We start from the raw sequence: 19,059 nt of genomic DNA, 5'->3' as shown, positions 1-19,059 counted from the left end.
GGGACAGCTGATCACCCTAGCTGTGTCCCATCTCCCCTGATGTTCCTCTGTGCCCCTGGGGGGACATGTCCCACAATTTGGGAACCACTGCTCTACAGCCTGCTGGTTAGGGCACCACCTTGGGAGATGGGAGACCCAGGCTCCCCTTCCCCCTGCTCCAGTGACTATTTAAAGGTCTGTCATTCTTCATACGTTTCTATTTCAGTAGCTATTGGTACAAGACTGTCAAACATAAACTGCCATCTTTCAGTATCCCCCATCACCCACAGTTCAATGGGAGGGAGCCCATATCTACTTTTAAGATCGTCTCAAAATGGCCATATAAAGGCTGTCCTTAGCAAAGAGCACCAGTGCTTTGCTTGTACTGTAAGCGATGCCAAGCTGCCCTTGGAGAAGATGGCCCCTGTGTGGGATGGGATGGTGGTAGGGCCATCTTTGGGAAGGGTAGCTAGTGGCCTCACTCCTTTGCAGAATTGTAAGCTGTTGGAGACAGCACCTAGCACAACAAAGACCTAGTCTCAGGTCCTGTGCTAATACAAATGGGAGGTGGCTGCCATTTTTGAAAGAACAGTTTTTGGGAGATGTCATTCTTCAGTGTCTGGAGAAACCACCCCATTTTTCAAAAAATTATTCATTGCTCCAGATCCACAAGATTCATCTACCCATTTGTAGGGATGCTTGAGTGGAGAGATGTGGGATAAGTCAATGTGGGATAAGTCAAATAATTTATAATGGATCCTTTAAGAAATTTTTTAGTCCCATACTAGCTAATGGCTTTACATGTAAATTCTCAAACTGTTCCTTTATGGGTAGGGTATTCTTCAGCCATGCTGAATCTCCCTGCACTTTTAAGTGCAAAGCTTAGTAATATAGAGCCCCAACAACTGCTTCCATAGCATGAGGGTTGGGGAAAAGTGAGAAGTGATGGGCTGTCAAGCTCCTGTTGCAGAAGTGGAGCCTAATTTGTTATTCATGGACCCAGCACATTACTGTTTAAGAAGGGATCAATTGTCCAGATAAGCCAGGGGCTTACTGATCAACCTGCATGCATTATTATAAGGCAAGTATATATATATATATATATATGCACCCATTTCATAGCTATAGAAACAAAGGCAGAAAGGTACACAGTGTGACAAGAGGCTGTTCCCTGTGCTATTAAACAACCTGGGACTGTTTTCAGATGCTAAAAGGCCAACAGTGGTGGCTGTAAAGGTCACTAATTGCATCTTGTCTTTAGGAAAAGAGAGACAACCTTTCACCTGTAGCCATTGGATTTGTACTGATTCAGTTTTCTAAGGGAAAGGGCTAGATGCTTGGGAAGAAGTTAAACTAGGTCTACCAAGGCAGTTTTAGGGGGGAGGTCCCCCTCATCCCTTCCTGTGAGAGCTGGATGGAGTAGAACTAAGTAGCCATTTGCACAACAAACATTGAAATTGTGCATTGAAAAGAACTGAGACTGACAGTTGGGTTCTTTTGTAAGTGTTAGTTAAAACTAACTTGACATTTCAAGCATTGATCTGCTAGGGCAACCCTAAAACAGAATTCCTGCATAAACTTTTCACTTCCTGGTTTTAAAAGGTTATAAAATTTAACTAATGGATTTTAATATAATAAATGCCTTTAATCACATAAGATTCAAAGTGTTTCTAGAACTCCAGGTTGGTCTTCCTCTTACAGCAATAGGTGATGCTAGATTAGAATTGTCTATTCCAGTTTTACATTCATTTTCTTGATATTTCTTCCCAGCTAAGCCCCATGCAACAGGATGCTTTTCCTTTCTGAAAGGCAGCTTTAAAACCTAAAGTGATTCTAAAAGCAGTAGTGTAAGGGGTAGGAGTAGTTTAGTTTGCTCAGACTTTATTTGTAGTATGTACTCTAACTTCCTAGAAGTAGTTTTGATTTTGCAGAGAGGAAATAGACTAATAGGAAGAGCCCACAAATACTTTAAATCCACTTTATTCTCATTGACTTGAACAGTTTTGCACAACTTTCAGCAACATCCATTATGAAATATGAGGAAGAGCAGGTGTTGATTTGTTTTTTACACATCCTTTCATTCCTTCCACATGTGTGGAGGAAAAATTTGTAGCAACACAGTGAAACATCAGAATTTCAACACTGAAAACAGACAAGACAAAACAAAAATATATATATGCAACTTTGAACTGGTCACACCTTAGGGCCAGGTATAGCACAATAAATATTACAACTGCTTTATCTTAGACCTGTTGTAAAGTTTATAACATCCTCTATTAATTTAGAGAAATAGAACATCTGTCCTCTAGCATGGAATGCTACAGACACAGTACACTTGTGATAGGTGTGAACAATGAGGATTCTGGTAAGGGCTTGTATAGCAACTACTCATTTATACATGACCATACTTCATGGGCAGCATACACTGAAATTAAATGAACTGTAAACTGTGAGCCATTCACCACCAGAGCACTAGGTTGAATATCTTTAATTTGTTTATTTTGGGAGATCAAAGAGGTTAATATTTGAAGAGCCTTTTAAAGTTTCAGCTGGGCTCAATGCCAGACAGTGAGTTAGCATAACACAGGAAGCAGCAGAAGTTGGTCCATTGTCATTCAAAACTGAATGATAGCTCAAAAGGCATTAGCTGGAATACGTCTGGGATTAATGTTGTGTGGCCAAAAACAGACAAAAAAGCACATTTAATTCCTCCTGAAATACAAGATCAAAAAGGCTGCCCACTCCCTTATTAATTTTTCCCACTGTGAAGCAATATGGTGAGTTCTGGCTCTAGCCGGTTAATGAGAAAAGACTGCTCTGTATTCAGTCCTCCTCACATATTGGGTCTGCCATTAAACAAGTTCAAGAAGCAGTTGCTCTCTGACTGCTTTGAGGACACCAAACACGTCCAGAGTGCAGTGCAAAAAAAAGAGTCACCAGCTTCTCTTGGCATCACAGTGAACCTTCCAACAAGAAAGTTTAGCATTGAACATTCCCTCTAAAAAGGACCTTGCATACCATAACTGGACAAACAAATCAAATTCAGGTATCTTAAGGGAAAGTTTTGGAAGCATGTGGTGACTCAACATTGCACTAGAAGGCAAATGTTATGGCATGCAGCTGCTGAGGCAGGATGGGATTCCTGCTCCATACAAGTGGGATCACCACAGCTTGTCCTGTCCTGTAGTACAAAGTAGCTACACTGAAGCAACTGAGTGTCATGCTGTTTTCTACTGGGAGAAGGACGCAAGAGGATAAAATTCTTGCTGCTGATAGTTGAGCAACTATGGCTTTGATTTTTAATTAAAGTGTAGTCCAACAGTCCTATTTAAATATTAGGTAGGAAAATAAATGCTACTTCTCAAATGCAAACTGACACATGGCTGCTTTCACATGTTTCTCCTCTTAGTTAACACCTTGCAGAGTTCCACAACTACTGTGTTGTAATACACTTGCTTTAATACAGGCTCAGTTGGAGGTTTAGAAGGGGAACTGTACCAAAGAATACACTATATATTGGTAGTAGCAGTTCACTGGAAAAATTGAATAAATCCTATTTCAAAGTAGGGGAAATGCCCATTCTTTGCATGATAGTCACTGGCTAAAAGCTAGGCTCATATGCCCTTAACATCACCACCTCAATGTACCATATCACTGCACTAAGTCTCACCTCCTCTGCCACTACAACTTATTTGATTTACTTCCCCCAAGAAGCAAGAGCCTGGCTGTTAAGAGATCACATCTATTTGGGAGTGAAAGGTGGGGGGAGAGAATCCCCCACCTTACAAGTTTACAATTGCAGTACCTCACTTTCTCTCAGGCCCATTCACACTAACTCCACCTACCATTTCAGACACACTGAGGCCAAACAAACTAAGAGGAATGTTTTATAAAGACCTACTGTGTATGAACAAGGACATGTAGGACTGTTATAAACTCAGGTTCTCTCATTTCAGTCTTGCACAGTAGGGAAGCAGAAGGGCTGAGATGAGAAATTTAAACTGAAGGGGATAATTGGAATGGGGGCAAAGCCTAGTCTTCCAGACTACGGAATGCATTCTGCATGTCCTCAAAGAGCTGAGCATAGTCCGCCTTGATATTTGCCTCGCCGTCTTTCACTGGGTCCTGAAAACACATCAAGTGAAAAAGTTAGGCTTGAAAAACCTCTGCTCCCTCACACAGTCTGACAATCCTTTGCCACTGGCTTAACTCCTTCCTGACCTCTGAGTTTATATCTGCTCACTACACTCTGGGGAATGCAGATCATAGAACAGAATCATAGAATATCAGGGTTGGAAGGGACCTCAGGAGATCAGCTAGTCCAACCCCCTGCTCAAAGCAGGACCAGTCCCCAGTTTTTGCCCCAGATCCCTAAATGGCCACCTCAAGGCCTGAACTCACAACCCTGGGTTTAGCAGCCCAATGCTCAAACCACTGAGCTATCCCTCCCCCTCAATGTTTATAGCCTCTTTAAATGACAGCTGGGTTTATGTCTCTCCTTCCTCTCCCACATACCACACAATAGCATAATGGAAAGTTTTCCCAGCCATTATCTAGAAAATTGGACCTATGGTTTGTAGAAACTTCTCAGATGAAAACCAAGTGTAAAAGGATTGAGGTAATGCTCACACTGGGAGTGATGCTATGTGATACAAGTGTTACAATGATTAAATACCATCTCCCCTCTAGCTACAGCCAAATGGCATATGGAACTGTGGCATTAAAAAAAAAAAAAAAAGAGCACATTAAGATTCATTTTCCTCATTGCACAGAGGCCAAATTCCAAACAAAATCCTTTCCACTGAAATTGAGCTAGTACAAGTCTGCAAGAACACGTCAGGACATCTTCACTTTATACCAGAGAACTCTAAGGCCCCAGCCACCCTCCATTTGTAGTGAGAAACTGAACTTGCAGCTACACTCCCACTGAAGACAGGCTATAAGGCCTCTACTCCAGAGAAGCCATTTAATGAACAGGCTGGGACAACCTGATCTGCTGGATCTTCACCTCTCCTCTCCCTTACCACTGCACACTCCATAGTGATATTACAGTGAGGGAGGCCACAGATGTATCTAGACAGATGGTTTATACTTTTCAATCTACTCCCTCAACATTTCTCTTTAAGGCTCATGTCAAACTGTGGGATGTGGGCCATGTAAATGCTAATAGAACAGTTTGTGCCTCTCTTGAACCAGATTCCTGTTCACAAGGTACTTTTTTTTATTTTCATGGGTGCTTCTTTTCCATTCCAGATTGGATGTGTGTGGTATGGACATTGCCCATCATTTATTGAAGGTTTACTTGAAAAAAAATGTGTTTTTAATAAGTCATGAACACATTTCTTGTCAGACACCTAAAATACAATACTATCTAATTTTTGGACCTAAGCCACCTAGCAGTGCCCAAGGCCATTTGGTTGGGCGTGACCCTATTAACATAGCTGCTTTCTCTGTACTCATCCACCAAGGCAGTTCTCAGCTAAAAGAACCAGGGCCATGTCTTTGATTGCAGCTTAGGCTGAGTCTCAAACAAAGAGGCATTTTATATTAACCAAAAAAAGTAGAGCAAGTGTCTCAGTTTGTGGAACCATTTCTCCTCATATAAGAAAAATGTTTACAGGCAACCCAGGATAACGGCTTTGTAGATGCATTGAAGGCTTCCATAGAACTTTGTGTCTCCTTAGCAAAGCAGTATCAATATCCCTAATTCCAATGCAGCGGATGGCCGTACAGAGAAGCCAGGGAGCCAATGCCCTGCTGCCCACAGACATACCTTGAATTTCATGGAAACAAGTCTCTGGAGAATTTCAGACATATTTTCTCGGATGATGGACCATGTGATCTTATTGTCACTCTGGGCTGTGGTCTCTACAGCTCGGCGCGCCATGTCGTAGAACGCAATCATGTTGGAAAGCATCCCCACGGTCTTATAAAAAGGGCAGAACCTGATGGAAACAAGACAGAACCTAGTATGAACAACTAATGACTTTCCCAGGCTGTAGCGCAGTTGAGAATATCTTTAATGAAGTGAGAGCTCTGGTGCCTTCATGACTAACATAACCCCTCTCACTGAGGCTGGATTCCTTTGGTGGGTGGAAGTATAAGAGTGTTGGCCTATTTCATCCCATAAAGCTACCTCACAAAACCCTTGATACACTCACTGCCAAGTGGCATAAACTGCCTATTACAGGCCACAAACTTTTTCAAAAGTATGACCCACTGGCAATGGATCTTTAACTTCAGCCATAAGCAGAGCTGAGATCTTAAAGTGGTGGCCTGGCATGACAGTATGATCCTTGCATTACAATTCCAAGCTATAGTGACACTGTCACCACATATTGACATCATGGCAACACCACAGCATCAAGTCACATCATCTCCATTATCGTGGCTGACTCCATTTGGAGTGCATTTCTGAGTGTTTCCCTTCCCATCTGTTTGGAGGAATGATGGCAGCTCCAGTGCATTTCCTAGCATGACCTGGCAGCTCCTATGGCACCAGCACTCCACACTGAGAGACCAGGCAAAGCAAGTGGTGGTCTTGACAGATACCACAGAAATGCCACATTATTTATGCAGCGCACTGTTGTACTAGATAACGGGTGCGCGTAGCAAACAGAATCCCTTCCCAAAACTTGGTCTAAAGGCACCAGCAGCTGCAACAGAGCAGCACAAGCAAGTTGCCATTGGCGGGGGAATGCGTCACAGCACAGATAGGTCTGGAGTTTGGGGAGAGGAGGAAGGAAGGCTGAAGAACTCCATGGAAGGCTATTCCAGACACAAGGGATAGCATGGAAACAGGGTATAAAGTAGATAAGAGGAGCCATTGAGAGGGAAGATTGAGTGGAGCACCAGGCTGAGTAGGGGCTGTAAGAGGAAGTTAGGAGTTGTAGATGGGCTAGAGTTGTGCAGTGACAGTGGAGAATAAGTGGCTTCAACCAGATTCTTGTGACACTCCTGAGTATCACTGGGGCCTATTGAAACAAAGATAGATTCTTGGGGGGCGGGGGCAGAAGGGGTCTGCATACGGTGCCTCTCTGACAACATGGAGCCAATGGCCTAGATGGAACACCACAGGCTGCATTTTCCTAGGAGCAGCTCTCGGATCACCTTGAAAACGGGTTCTGGGTTGCCACATCAAACTGGAGCCTATTCCCAAATAGGATTTCCATCTGAACATAATATACGGAAGAATGAATGGGGAGCACACAGCCTCTCGGCCCTCACCTGTCATAAGGGCTGTAGCCATTCTGCTGCAGGAAGTCATCTTTGATCAGTTTGGCAACCTCTAGGGTAATTTTATCTGTTTCCGCCAAGGAAGCCTAGAAGGCAAAGTCCAAATTTAGTTTGGTGCCAAGTTCTGCGTATGGGAGCGCTGGGTGTTGGCTTCCTAACTCTGCTAAGGCCCATAATGCCAGTTACTTGTTTACACCATCACCTTCATCTACAGGCATGTGGCTTACCTCCCCCCCTTTTCAGATCTTCGTATAAATACAAAGACATTTTGTTGCATATTTCCCATTCACAGATACAAAGCCAGTTACTCAGCCAGCCACCAGTAGATTACAAGCAGCATTAAACACAACTGTTAAGTTTCCACCCTATGTTGGGATTCCTGCAGGTGTTAAGCAATGAGTTAAGTGAGAGATTCCTTCAAGATGCTAATTGCTTGCCTGCCAGGGCCAGCTCTACCGGTTTTGCCGCCCCAAGCAGGACGTCTGAAGACGGACGCTGCCGCCGAGGCGCAGCGTGCAGAGTAAAGCTGCTGCCGAATTGCCGCCGCGGCAGCCTGAGAAAAGAGGCTGCCGCTGAATTGCCGCTACCGTGGAAAGAGGAGATGCTGCCCCGACGGCACACGGGCTGCCGCCCCTTTCACAGGGCCGCCCCAAGCACCTGCTTGGAATGCTGATGCCTGGAGCCAGCCCCGTCGACAATGCTTGCTAAGAGGCAGCTGTAGCGGTGACGTAAGCCTGCAGCAGATCGGGGAGCCAGAACTTCTGCTTTCCCTTCCCGGCTCCAGCACGTCCACACAAGGAAAACCAGACTCCAAAAATGCATCTGAGGGTATTTCAATAAAATGATGATATTTCAGACCATCAAAAAGAAAAAGAAAACTGCCGCTAATCCCTGAAGCCAGTAGTTGCTTTTCCCCAGTGTGCCATTCCCTAATGAAGCAAATGAAGTCAGCGATAAGAAAATTCTTAATAGCATGTTGTGCAGAGCCATCTATCCCCCTCCTCCTGAGCTCCTTGCACTATCAGTCCCTTCATCTTTGCCTCAATTTTATCCTCTCAAAAGGGGGTGACTGAGGCTTGAATGTTTGGGAAGTGCTTTCAGAGAGCCATGTGAGAGGCACCACAGAAAGTTACAATATAAAAGATAATTAAAATAGCACCCAAGGAGCATGTTTATGCACTAAAAAAAAAAAAAGAGAAGAGAAATGCCAAAGTTGAAGACAAACACATGACCTAAATTACCCCTTGTGCAGGTACACTACAGCAGTCTCACTCCACGACCATGGGCTATTTTCACAGGACCTCAGCCTTATCAGTATGCAGGCTGGATGGTGCTCAGTGAACGAAGCAGGGGTATGACACTTCTTTCCAAAATAACCTGTTATAACCACAGCAGAGAGCAAGGCTGCACCCATAACATGTTAAACTGCTTCCATTTTAACAACAAACAATTTTAATCTTATCTGGTCCTGAGTGCTGTCATGCCTCACCCAGGAAGCACAACCTGAACTGTGATCTTGTAACTGGAGACTACAGTCATGCATGCCCAAAATGGGGCAGGAGTTAAGATTGCATGGTTGAAGCCATCTCCTGACTTCAGCATTTCATTCTGCAACCTCAGTGTTCTTTTTTTTGATGTTTCGGAAGGTCCTATTTTACTCCCAGAACAACCAGAAGAATCCAAACCACATTCACGGTTCTTCTAGGTCATTTGGCTAGAGAGCAGAAGAGCAGCCAAAGCTAAATTGTGCGTCCGCACTATTTCACATGTCCCACTGAATAATGTAGGGTTACAGAGAAACCCTCATTCAATAAATCTTACTTCCAGGTCTGCCAGCCCATCCCATTTTAAACAAATAAAAATGGATGTGTGTAAATCTGACACACACAATGGAAGCATTACAGTTTTACCAGAGCGCAGTTCCAGCTTTAAAGCTAGGCGAGTCACAAATTGGGGAACTGGATGGGGGAAGAAGAGAAGTCTTGAACCTTGGAGAGCTGCTGATATGGATGCAAGGGACCAGGAGCGAGGACAGCTTCAGTCAGAAGGAGGCCACCCAGCAGAGGTCCATGCTCTGTTTTAAAAGGTGTCTGGCACAGACAAGAATTGGGTTTGTGCCTTTTTGCTCTTTGTGGCGTGTAGACAAGCCCTGAACAGGTGAGTTGTTTAGGTTTTTTTAGGGTTTTTTTCCTGCTCTTTTCACATCAGAAATTCAAACTGTGGTCATCATTTTGCCTGGAGAGTGAAGAATTGGTAGGTGGACAGAGAAGCCACAGAAGTGAAATCTGATTGAGAGGAAAAGCAGTTTCTTCTTCCAATCCCCCACACTGCTTAAAGTGGTTTGCTTTTGCCAACATTTAACTCCAACACATGAAAAATCCTTGGGAGAAGAGATTTATTAGAGGCCAGGATTTCTGTCAGGTGAATGAGGCATACAGATATAAGCACCTTCGGTCAAGCATAAATGCATCCACGCTACAGGGGTTGTACTTCTTTGTCTAGAAACCAATATAGCTAAAGAGGTACAAAAACCTGTGTGTAGACTCAGGCTTAAGGTCAAATCAAGCAAAACAAATCTGGAACACACATTTTAGACCGGTTTCAGAGTAGCAGTCGTGTTAGTCTGTATTCGCAAAAAGAAAAGGAGGACTTGTGGCACCTTAGAGACTAACCAATTTATTTGAGCATAAGCTTTCGTGAGCTACAGCTCACTTCATCGGATGCATTCCGTTTTAGACCTTCATACATCACAAAGTAGAAAAAGGCACCCCCCAACATTTTCCTCTTTTCTAGGACAGAGAAGCAGAGCTTAGATCTCTGGTAGACAGGCACCTTCTGGTGCAAGTGGCCCCTCCTGTGGCTGCTGGAGGACTTCTTCCTGCCCATTACTTTCCTCCCCCAGTTTCTTCCAATGAAAGTTAGTTAATACATGTAAGCTGGCTTGGCTCATGTGTACTACGCACATGTGAGCTACAGTTGTTATAGCATCTATATCAGTTGAAACAAAGTCAGTTTTCACTGAGACCCTCAGGACACCTTTCCTCAAGAGCAGTTTTTCTGGCTAGGTTTACGCGTTCTACCCCAAAATGCTGAGGTGCACTGAGAAACTGAAAGAAGCCTGTAGAATGGGAGGTCACTGCACACACCAGCTAATAGGTCTCTAACACTAGGCATGACGACTACACAGCCACTTCGTAGAGAACAGACATCACTCATCTCTAATTCTTTGTATCGTCATGCCACTGTTGTGTGTTAAACTCTAACAGGACAAAATTTAAATGCAACCCACTCTTCAGGCCTATACTTTGAGCACAGAATTAAGCATGTCAGTGCAGTGCTTTGAAAATAGCCCTTGTCAGGATGCTGCAGGAGAAGGGACCTCAGGATACTGTACTGCTGCATGGCTGTGAACTGGCATTTCACCAGATGACAGGGGCACTGAAAGAAGTGACAGTGAAACTTTTCAACATGTTTATTAAATTAGAGACTGAGCTTGCGGGTCTAGTTCAGAGATAGGGGAAACAAATATCAGGTCAGGATCACGGCATCCAGAGCATTTTCCTTAACAAACAAGAAGTGCACTGCAGCTGGCTGCAGAGTTGTTTTGCAAGTGTACTCACGGGTTACTGGCGTGGCGATTTCTCCTATTTCTAGACTACTCTGAGGGCTGCTTTTTGGTTCCAGCACCAGAGCAGTAGAAAAGACTGAATTAAGTACAGCTAGTGGCAGGCAAATCTATTGTTTTTGAGAAACACTTCTGTCTGAAGCATCTGGCAACAGCCACTGTCAGAAGACAGGATACTGTGCTAGACAGACCATTGGTCTGACCCAGTATGGCCATTCTTATGTTCTTAAACTCTTATTACCTTCCCTCCAGCTCTCAGTGCCTGCACACCAATATCCACCCATCTCCCCATGGATAGTGTCTATAGTCTATGCCAGGAGCTGTGCAGTGGAGGCAGACCAGTTCTTTGGAAAGTCTCACTAAGACAAGATACTCTTCCCCACTCAGAGTGATCATTGCTCACCTTCCCCACAAGCTGCACAATCTCTGCCAGGTCCTCCTCTTCCTGCAGAATCTCCTTGGCCTTGGTCCTCAGGGGGACAAATTCTGTGAAGTGCTTGTCATAATACTCATCCAGGGCCCGTGTGTACTTGCTGTAGCTGATCAGCCAGTTGACAGATGGGAAGTGCTTGCGCTGAGCCAGCTTCTTATCCAAGCCCCAAAACACCTGCCAAATCCAAAACAGATTCATGAGTTTCCTTCCCAGCAGAAGCCAAGTTATTAACTGAAGACGGCCAAACTCCCACACATTTCTGTATAATGAGTACAGCCAAGACCATCTTTCCTTCCCACACTAACTGGGCCATAACTCGGGGCCCTTAGACACTAAGAGATCCTCCCCCACTAGATCAACTCAATGCATGCTAGACATTCATTTCATGATAGTGGATCCCAGCTCCAAACTCAAGACTGTCTTGAATACTATCCTAGTGTCACGCTGGAGGGACTGCCTTGCACAGAACAGATTCCAGCGCTGGTACCTGCAGAACTAAGTGGGGCCCTACTAACCAATACCTAAAATCAACCTCTCTTCCCAAAACACAACTGTGCTGTAGGTTCATCCCCTCTAGAAAACTGTCCAAGTCTCAATGCTCCTTCATTTAGGGATGGAGAGAGAGGGGGCTGCATCCTAGTACAAGGCTGCCATCCTTGCATTTGCCCTCTAAGAGGGACATGAATACTCCTGGGGAATCAGCCAACAGGACGAACCTGTGTGTGTCAGGAGTAGGCAGGACACGACACAGGATGGGGCAGCTGCCCTTCCTCCCCATTTCCCGATGAATCCTGGCTGCATCAGGCCTGAGAGAACATCTTTCATAGGGGCAGGCCTCGATGCTGCCAGAACATTTCAAACCACCCTTACAAAACCCCCTTTCTGCAAATCAAGCCATTCATACCATGGCCATTAGGCACAATGGCTGTCACTGTACATTCATGCACTTCTGGTGCAGTTCATTCATTTCAAACCCAAGTGGAGTAACTAGGAGAATACAGCTTCAACACAGACTGCAACAAGGTGGCACGTACCTGAACAATGCCCAGAGTGGCAGATGTGACAGGATCCGAGAAGTCACCACCAGGGGGAGATACACTTAGCAGGAAGAGAGAAAGGAAAGTGGTGATCAGCAGCACTTGTGCAGGGCTAAGCTGAAGCTCCAAACCCAGCACCACAACTCAATACCAGTAGCAGCCAGATTTGCCACCCTCCATGTCTTTCTTTCAACAAAATGCCACCCTCCTTTGAAACCAAAGTCAGAGGATGCAGAAAGAGGAAGGATCCTGACTGGTTTTACTCTTGGTGAACAGTCAAATTTTCCTAATCCAGCATTAGCAGCATCAGGCCTTCCCCATTCTTGGTACAAAACAGAATTCATCAATCAAGAGTCAAGGTTTCAAAGCAGACAGTAGGGAACCACGGCCAATGGGAACTGCAGGGCAGTGCCTGCAGGCGGAGGCAGCGTGCAGAGCTGCCTGGCCACACCTCCGCCTAGCAGCTGAGCAAGGGGGATGTTGCCGAGGAGCCCGCCAGGTAAGCACCGCCTAGAGCCCACCTCACCCCAAGCCCCTCCCACACCCAAACCCAAACTCTGCTGCTGGGGGGCGGGGTGAGGAGGAAAGAGGTGCCGAGCTAGGTAGGGAGCCTGCTGGCCTTGCCAACTCCTGCCCCCCGCCCTCCAGCAACAGCAGGGGTCCCAGGCCGTGCACCGCCGCCTGCCTCCACCCCACTGGGCCAACCTCCAAGTTTTATTCACTGGTATTTTTAGTTAAAAGGTTATGGACAGGTCATGGACCATGAATTTTTGTTTCCTGCCTGTGACCCGTCCATGAGTTTTACTAAACATACCCGTGACTAAAATGTAGCCTTATGGATGACTGATGAACATTTTAATTTCTGTAGGACCTCCCAGAGAAATGGATGGGCACTAGAAACCAGCAGAACCATCTACCATTTTCAGATAAGCAAATGAAGTTGCTTTTAAATTTGAAGGTTTCCAGCTCCTCAGACAGGTATACAGATGTTTTAATTATTAGGAGATTGAACACAAGGAGAAGAAATCAGAGACATTCCTGCAAGTCTAGGGAAAGTTACCTTCCTAATGCCACACTGAAACAGTTGTCAGCCCATCTCCCTTCCACCAGCAAACTATCTACAACTATTGCCTCACTCTACAGTAACTGCTGTCAAAGGTCTCCAGCATCTCTTCCTGTCCAAGTCTCAGCACCTATACTCTCATCCTGCTCAACCTCTCTGCTGAAGAGACAGACAATCAGCTTCCCTGCCTGTCATTCTGATCAGGTCACTTCCCTCCCTTAGCTTGATGCCGTAGTGGATGGGGAGTCCGTGGAGGGATTTTCAAGCAGTGTCTCACCACTATCAAAACTCTCCATAACTCTGCCCCTCCCTACTTATGCAAGCTTCTCTCACATCACAATGAGTTCCTGTCCAGCCCCCACTGGCTTCTCTGCTCTGCCTGTGTTCCTACTCTCAACCACTCATGTGCCAGCTTCTCACATAATCATCTACATACTGTCTTCCATCCATGCTGCCCCTTGAGCATGGTACAGTCTCCCTGAGCATACCTACATACCACATATCCTCTTATCCTCTCCACATTTCAGTCCCTCTTGAATACTGTTGACAGGCATGTTATTCCCTCCCGGCCCAAACTCTGCTTACCTGTCAGTCTGTACTCAGGCTGGGAATTCCTCAGGGAAGGGGCCATTTCTGCTTGCCTGTCTGGGAAGCACCAACCCGCTGCTCCCATTACCCACCCCCCGAGAAGAGCTGCAATCCAGGGAATGCTGAAAGGTTCAATACTTACGCACCGACGATGCTGACGCTCCCTTCTCGCTCAGGGTTCCCCAGACACTTCACTCTGCCAGCTCGCTCATAGAATGAGGCCAGACGGGCACCGAGGTAGGCTGGATAGCCACTGTCTGCAAGCACCATACAGAAACTATGTCATGTGAAGGCTCAACATCTACAGGAAGGCTTCCCGTGGCTGGACACCAAGAAAAAAAAAAGACCACTCACCAGCTGGCATTTCAGCTAAACGCCCTGAAATTTCCCTAAGGGCCTCAGCCCATCGGGAAGTGGAGTCAGCCATCATACTGACATTGTAGCCCATGTCCCGGAAATACTCAGACAGGGTGATTCCTAGAACAAAGAGAAGAGCACACTGCAGGTTACAGTTCAGACAAGTACTCTGGCTCACATGCCTTCCCTAGAAGGGCAGGAAGCCTGTTCAAGTATCACTGAATTACTCATTTAGATTTTGATGACAAGGGAGGCTGAAAGTTACTCCTTTTGGACTCCCAAGAGTTTCCTCAGTGCTCTGGTCTCTTCTCCCTCTCTGCTCCTATTCTCTGAACACAGATTTGCTTCCCCCTTGGTGAGCCACGTGGACTGTGTCCCATTCTTCTCGTCCATGAGATTCAAGAGCTATGCCGTTAGTTAACTTGTGCTTCTTTTGAAAGGCTGCCTCTGCGGTTGTGTAACAGACAGGGAGGCTAAGCTCGAAGTGTGGCTTTAAAACAGTCCTTTACAGTAGAGAAGGGGATTTAAAGCTAATGGGACGCATCCTTTGGTTTCTGAAAGGCAGACTACAATAACTTTAAGGGAGGTCAGATTTTGTCTCAAGTATTTGACAGCATTCAGTAAACAGCTTGTATTTTAAGATGAAGGGCATAACCCTCATCCCACCAATTTAATGGGGGAAGCTAGCAACGTAAAGAGAGATAAAAAGGTGCATAGCTGTATTCCACAGTCAAGAAATCAGACTCTCTCCAGAATGAGCTAAGCTTTACAGAGTTAATACCACACAACTACAGGATCAGAGCAGACAAAAAAAAAAAATCCACACTAGTGGCAAGGATTAAAATGGCAAATGTAATTCCTTGGCAGCCTATATCTAAGAGAAGATCAAACTACTACACAAAACCTATTGGATAAGGAAGGTTTAGAAAGATCAGTTTCTGAAACTAAGCAGAGCTAGTGAGCAGAGAATACATCGGTATCTGGATATACTGGAGGGCAAGGTGACACCTGTCCTGGGTAGCCTTTACTTCTCTTATAACTCTTACCAGTATAAATAGAGGCCTCTCTGGCAGCGACAGGCATATTGGAGGTATTTGCTACTAGGGCTGTTCTCTTCATAATACTTTCTACCTTGCCATCAACTTCCATCGTGAGCTAAAAAGGCAAAAAAAAAAGCAGCACATGAATCTGTATAACCCTACAGAGATTATCCTCATACTCCTGTGCCAGAAAAAGCCCAAGTACAAGAGTATTTGCCCTCACAAGTGGTCTAACAACTAGAGCAGGGGATTGGACTCAGGGCTCGTGAGTTCTAGATGCTGTTCTGCTACTGAGACCCCCCAAGGGACTTGGGTAAATCCCTTAATTTACATGCCTCTGTTTGCCCACTGGTGAAAGGGTGAGGACAGATTTACTAGAGGTAAAGCTTGTTCAGGTAATTGGATCAATACCACTTAGAACGGATATAAATGCTTTCACCTTCAAAATGGTGTACGAACAATTGTACTTTGGAACCTCTGTGGACAATATGTAGATAGGGAAACAGACAGAAAAGGTAAATGACTTTCTAGAGCAGGAGGTGGGATTAGAACTCACAGGCCCAGGCCTCACTCCTATTGTCAGACCATGTCCTGTAAATATGCTAGATGAACAGTATCGCTATATTATTGCTCTCTGGTTCTTACGTTTGCCATTTTGTTGGCTTATCTTAGTATCAGCAGTGTTACTGTTCAGTAAACTTGTGAGGGAAATGCAGAGTGTATTGTCTTTATGAATTTAATTACACACTCTTCCTCGGCCTCCCTGTGTGGCCAGAAAATAATTTATTTACATATTTGTGCAATGTGTTCTGTAATTTCTAGAAGAAGCTAGCTCTCCCAGCTGGCACATCTGTCCTCCCTACTATTATATCCCCGTAAAGAACTGTCTCAACTCTCCCAACGACAACTGAGGTGGATTATTTTCGGGGGGGGGGGGGAAGAAGAGGGAAGAGCATGGAACTGCACAGGTATTGCTTTGAAAACATAAGGCTATAGGAAGGAACCACAGTAGTCAAGTTAATAAATTGACGTGCAAAACATTCTTAATGCTACATTAGGGTTTAGATTTTAAAAAATAAATAAATTTACACACGAGTTTTCCATTCCATAAATGAGACCTACTATTAGGCAACAGTTAGAGACATGGATTCCCTTTTCCCTTATAAAGAAAGAAGCACTGAAGAGCACATTGTCACATTGCCTGTATTATCTTGCAATAACACCCTCTAGGATCGGATTTGCAGAGGTGCTGAGCACCTACATTCTCAGTTACTTCAACACTAGTATATACCATACAAAGGGGCAGAGTTCAAACAGCTTTTGGAAAGATTTTCTTCATGGGTGCAACTAAAACCTCAACATTTATGTAATTTTTCCTATTATTTTGGGTTTGTTTTAAAACAAACGTTTATCCCAGTGTTAGTTCAAATGCTGTGTGAGAGCTCCCAAAACTGATGTCCTTCCCTGGATGGGCCAGTGACAGCTCTTACTATAGCAAAACATAGATTACCATGCCACATGGTGTCTGGAGGGACATGAAACAAGGCCCACAACAGCTGAGGTCTGACAGTATCCAGCGGTTCAAAGCCACCACCTCAACAAGACACACGCAACAGCTCTGTTCCCAAGAAATTTGGAAAGAATCCTTGCATCCCATACTGACCTCTGGGAAATCTCTGAGTACTTCAGACATCTCATTTCCTCGTTCTCCACAGCCTACATAGATGATAACATCACTGTTGGAGTATTTGGAGAGAGACTGCGAGATCACAGTCTTTCCACAGCCAAAGGCCCCGGGGATAGCAGTAGTACCACCTTGTACACACCTGAGGAAAAGAGCCAGACTGGTTTATACTGAACTCAGACAGAGAAAAGTGATGTCCTGTTTGCATATTGTAATAAGTTTTCTTCTCAGCCCTCTGAGGCTTTCACTTCACTTGCCTAAGACAACACATGGAGCCAGATTTACCCCATGTCATGAGTGCATGTGATATTTCAACAAGCCAGAACAAAGGGAATGAACAGGCTGTCCCTCCCCTATGCCAACAGCACCTACCACTGTTCCCAGAGTAACTACCTTAGTGCTGGGACAATGGCTGGAACAGGTTCAGTACAAAAATATGTTTCACTAATGGAGATGTCTGAGGAATGAGCACGCTGAGGACATCCAACTTAGAAGCATCATTGAGAGATGAGACATTAGGCCAAAGTTGTCAAGCATAAATGCCTAAAGTTAGGCACTTAATCTATATGTAGGAACCTAAATAAGTGGTCTGTTTTCACAGGTGCCAAGCCTCTGAAGTCACTGGGAGTTGCACGTGCCTAACTTTAGGCCTCCAATTTGAAAAATGTAGGCCCTTGAACAAGCTGCTCTCCCAGTGATAAGACCTTCAACTCTGACTATTTATATGTGGAGACTCCCCAGTTACAGTATTTACTAGGCCTGTTTTACTATGACATTTTCCTCCTCCTTTTGGTGCACAGTGAGATTTTGCTTTTGCCAGGGATTCCTCTGAAGTACTCGCATCACCATTTTTGGGATGTTGCTTTGGGGCATAGGAGATTTATGTATAATTTTCCACTCCCCTTAAAGAAATTCTTGTACAAAGATCGGAACCAAGCCCCGCAGAACCCCAGGTGATACTTACGGGAAGAGGGCATCAAGGACCCGTTGGCCAGTTAGCAATGGATGGTTGGCTGTTAACTTTTCAGTGACAGGACGGACTTGACGTACAGGCCAGACCTGGACCATAGTGAACTTCTCCTTCACACCTTCAAATTCCAGCTCCAAGACAACATCCTACCAGGAGGCAGCAGACACCCAGAGTAAGCAGACAGCTGGATGCTGGGGGAATGTGCAAGTTCTCATTCTCACAAGTCTATACAGAATCCCACCAGCAGTCCACATCATTAATGACTAGGTATTCTTTAGAGCCATAGGCCTTCCAGACACCTCAGTGTACTACCCCAGCCTGGGGGAAGCCCACTTCCTAGATTTACCATGTCAGGGAAATTACTCCTGGGGGAATTCTGCACCACTGTGCACATGGAGAATTTACGTTCCCCCACATATTTCTTTGTTTCCCAGCAGAAAAATGACTTTCTGATGGGGAAGCAAAGGGAAGCCACAAGAGCCGTCATGTGACCCTCCCCAGCAGTATGTTTTGGGTGCCCAGGGCAGCCAGCAGAGGGTAAATCATTGTGGGGCAGAGGGTGGGACTGAGGAAGACCCAGCTGGTGGCTGCTACCCTGCACCAGGCTCAGCTGCCAGTCCCGGCTGAGCAGGACGAGACTACTACTTCTCCTGCATGGCATCCGGGGCCATGTCAGACCAACCCCCAGATTTCTCCCCCAGCTGTAGGAAGCTCTGCAAATTCCCCTCCCCCCACATGCTTCCTGTGCCCACTGCTCCTCAGCTGCAGGGGGAGGAATCACTGTACAGGGCGCTGCCCCTCCATCTGCCCAACCTCCATGCATCCAGACCCCCTCATACTCAGACCCTCCCACTGAGCCTCATCCCCCCACCCAGAACCCCCTGACAAGCCCCACTCCCCCTGCACCACCCTAATGAGCCACCCGCACGTGGATCCCCAACCCACTGAGCCCCACTCCCCCAGCATCTGAACCCCCCTGCCAAGTTTTATCCCCCCCCCCGGCCCCGTCCTCCTGCTGAGTCCCAATCACCTTCACCTGGACCCCCC

The 19,059-nt window shown here is 45.6% G+C and overlaps 1 protein-coding gene across 4 annotated transcripts in view; it reads right to left on the bottom strand.

Moving 5' to 3' along the window:
- Positions 1–1,943: 1,943 nt before the first annotated feature.
- ATP6V1A (ATPase H+ transporting V1 subunit A) overlaps positions 1,944–19,059 on the bottom strand; it is a 36,261-nt gene continuing 19,145 nt past the window's right edge. For 3 of the 4 annotated variants that reach the window (XM_037910024.2, XM_043538767.1, XM_007067875.4), the window contains 10 exons: positions 18,007–18,158; positions 17,022–17,184; positions 15,365–15,473; positions 14,316–14,438; positions 14,104–14,218; positions 12,308–12,371; positions 11,244–11,447; positions 7,207–7,301; positions 5,753–5,924; positions 1,944–4,104 (listed from right to left, as the gene is read on the bottom strand). In XM_037910024.2, coding sequence (XP_037765952.1) covers positions 4,012–4,104; positions 5,753–5,924; positions 7,207–7,301; positions 11,244–11,447; positions 12,308–12,371; positions 14,104–14,218; positions 14,316–14,438; positions 15,365–15,473; positions 17,022–17,184; positions 18,007–18,158 — 1,290 coding nt within the window. In that variant the 3' untranslated portion in view covers positions 1,944–4,011. Of the gene's footprint in view, positions 4,105–5,752; positions 5,925–7,206; positions 7,302–11,243; positions 11,448–12,307; positions 12,372–14,103; positions 14,219–14,315; positions 14,439–15,364; positions 15,474–17,021; positions 17,185–18,006; positions 18,159–19,059 lie in introns of those variants that run through there. The other variant, XM_037910048.2, reaches the window with a different exon arrangement.

Source organism: Chelonia mydas, chromosome 1 (genome assembly GCF_015237465.2).
Source record: "Chelonia mydas isolate rCheMyd1 chromosome 1, rCheMyd1.pri.v2, whole genome shotgun sequence".
NCBI classification, from domain to species: Eukaryota; Metazoa; Chordata; order Testudines; family Cheloniidae; genus Chelonia; species Chelonia mydas.
This window is presented reverse-complemented; position numbering and strand designations above follow the sequence as displayed.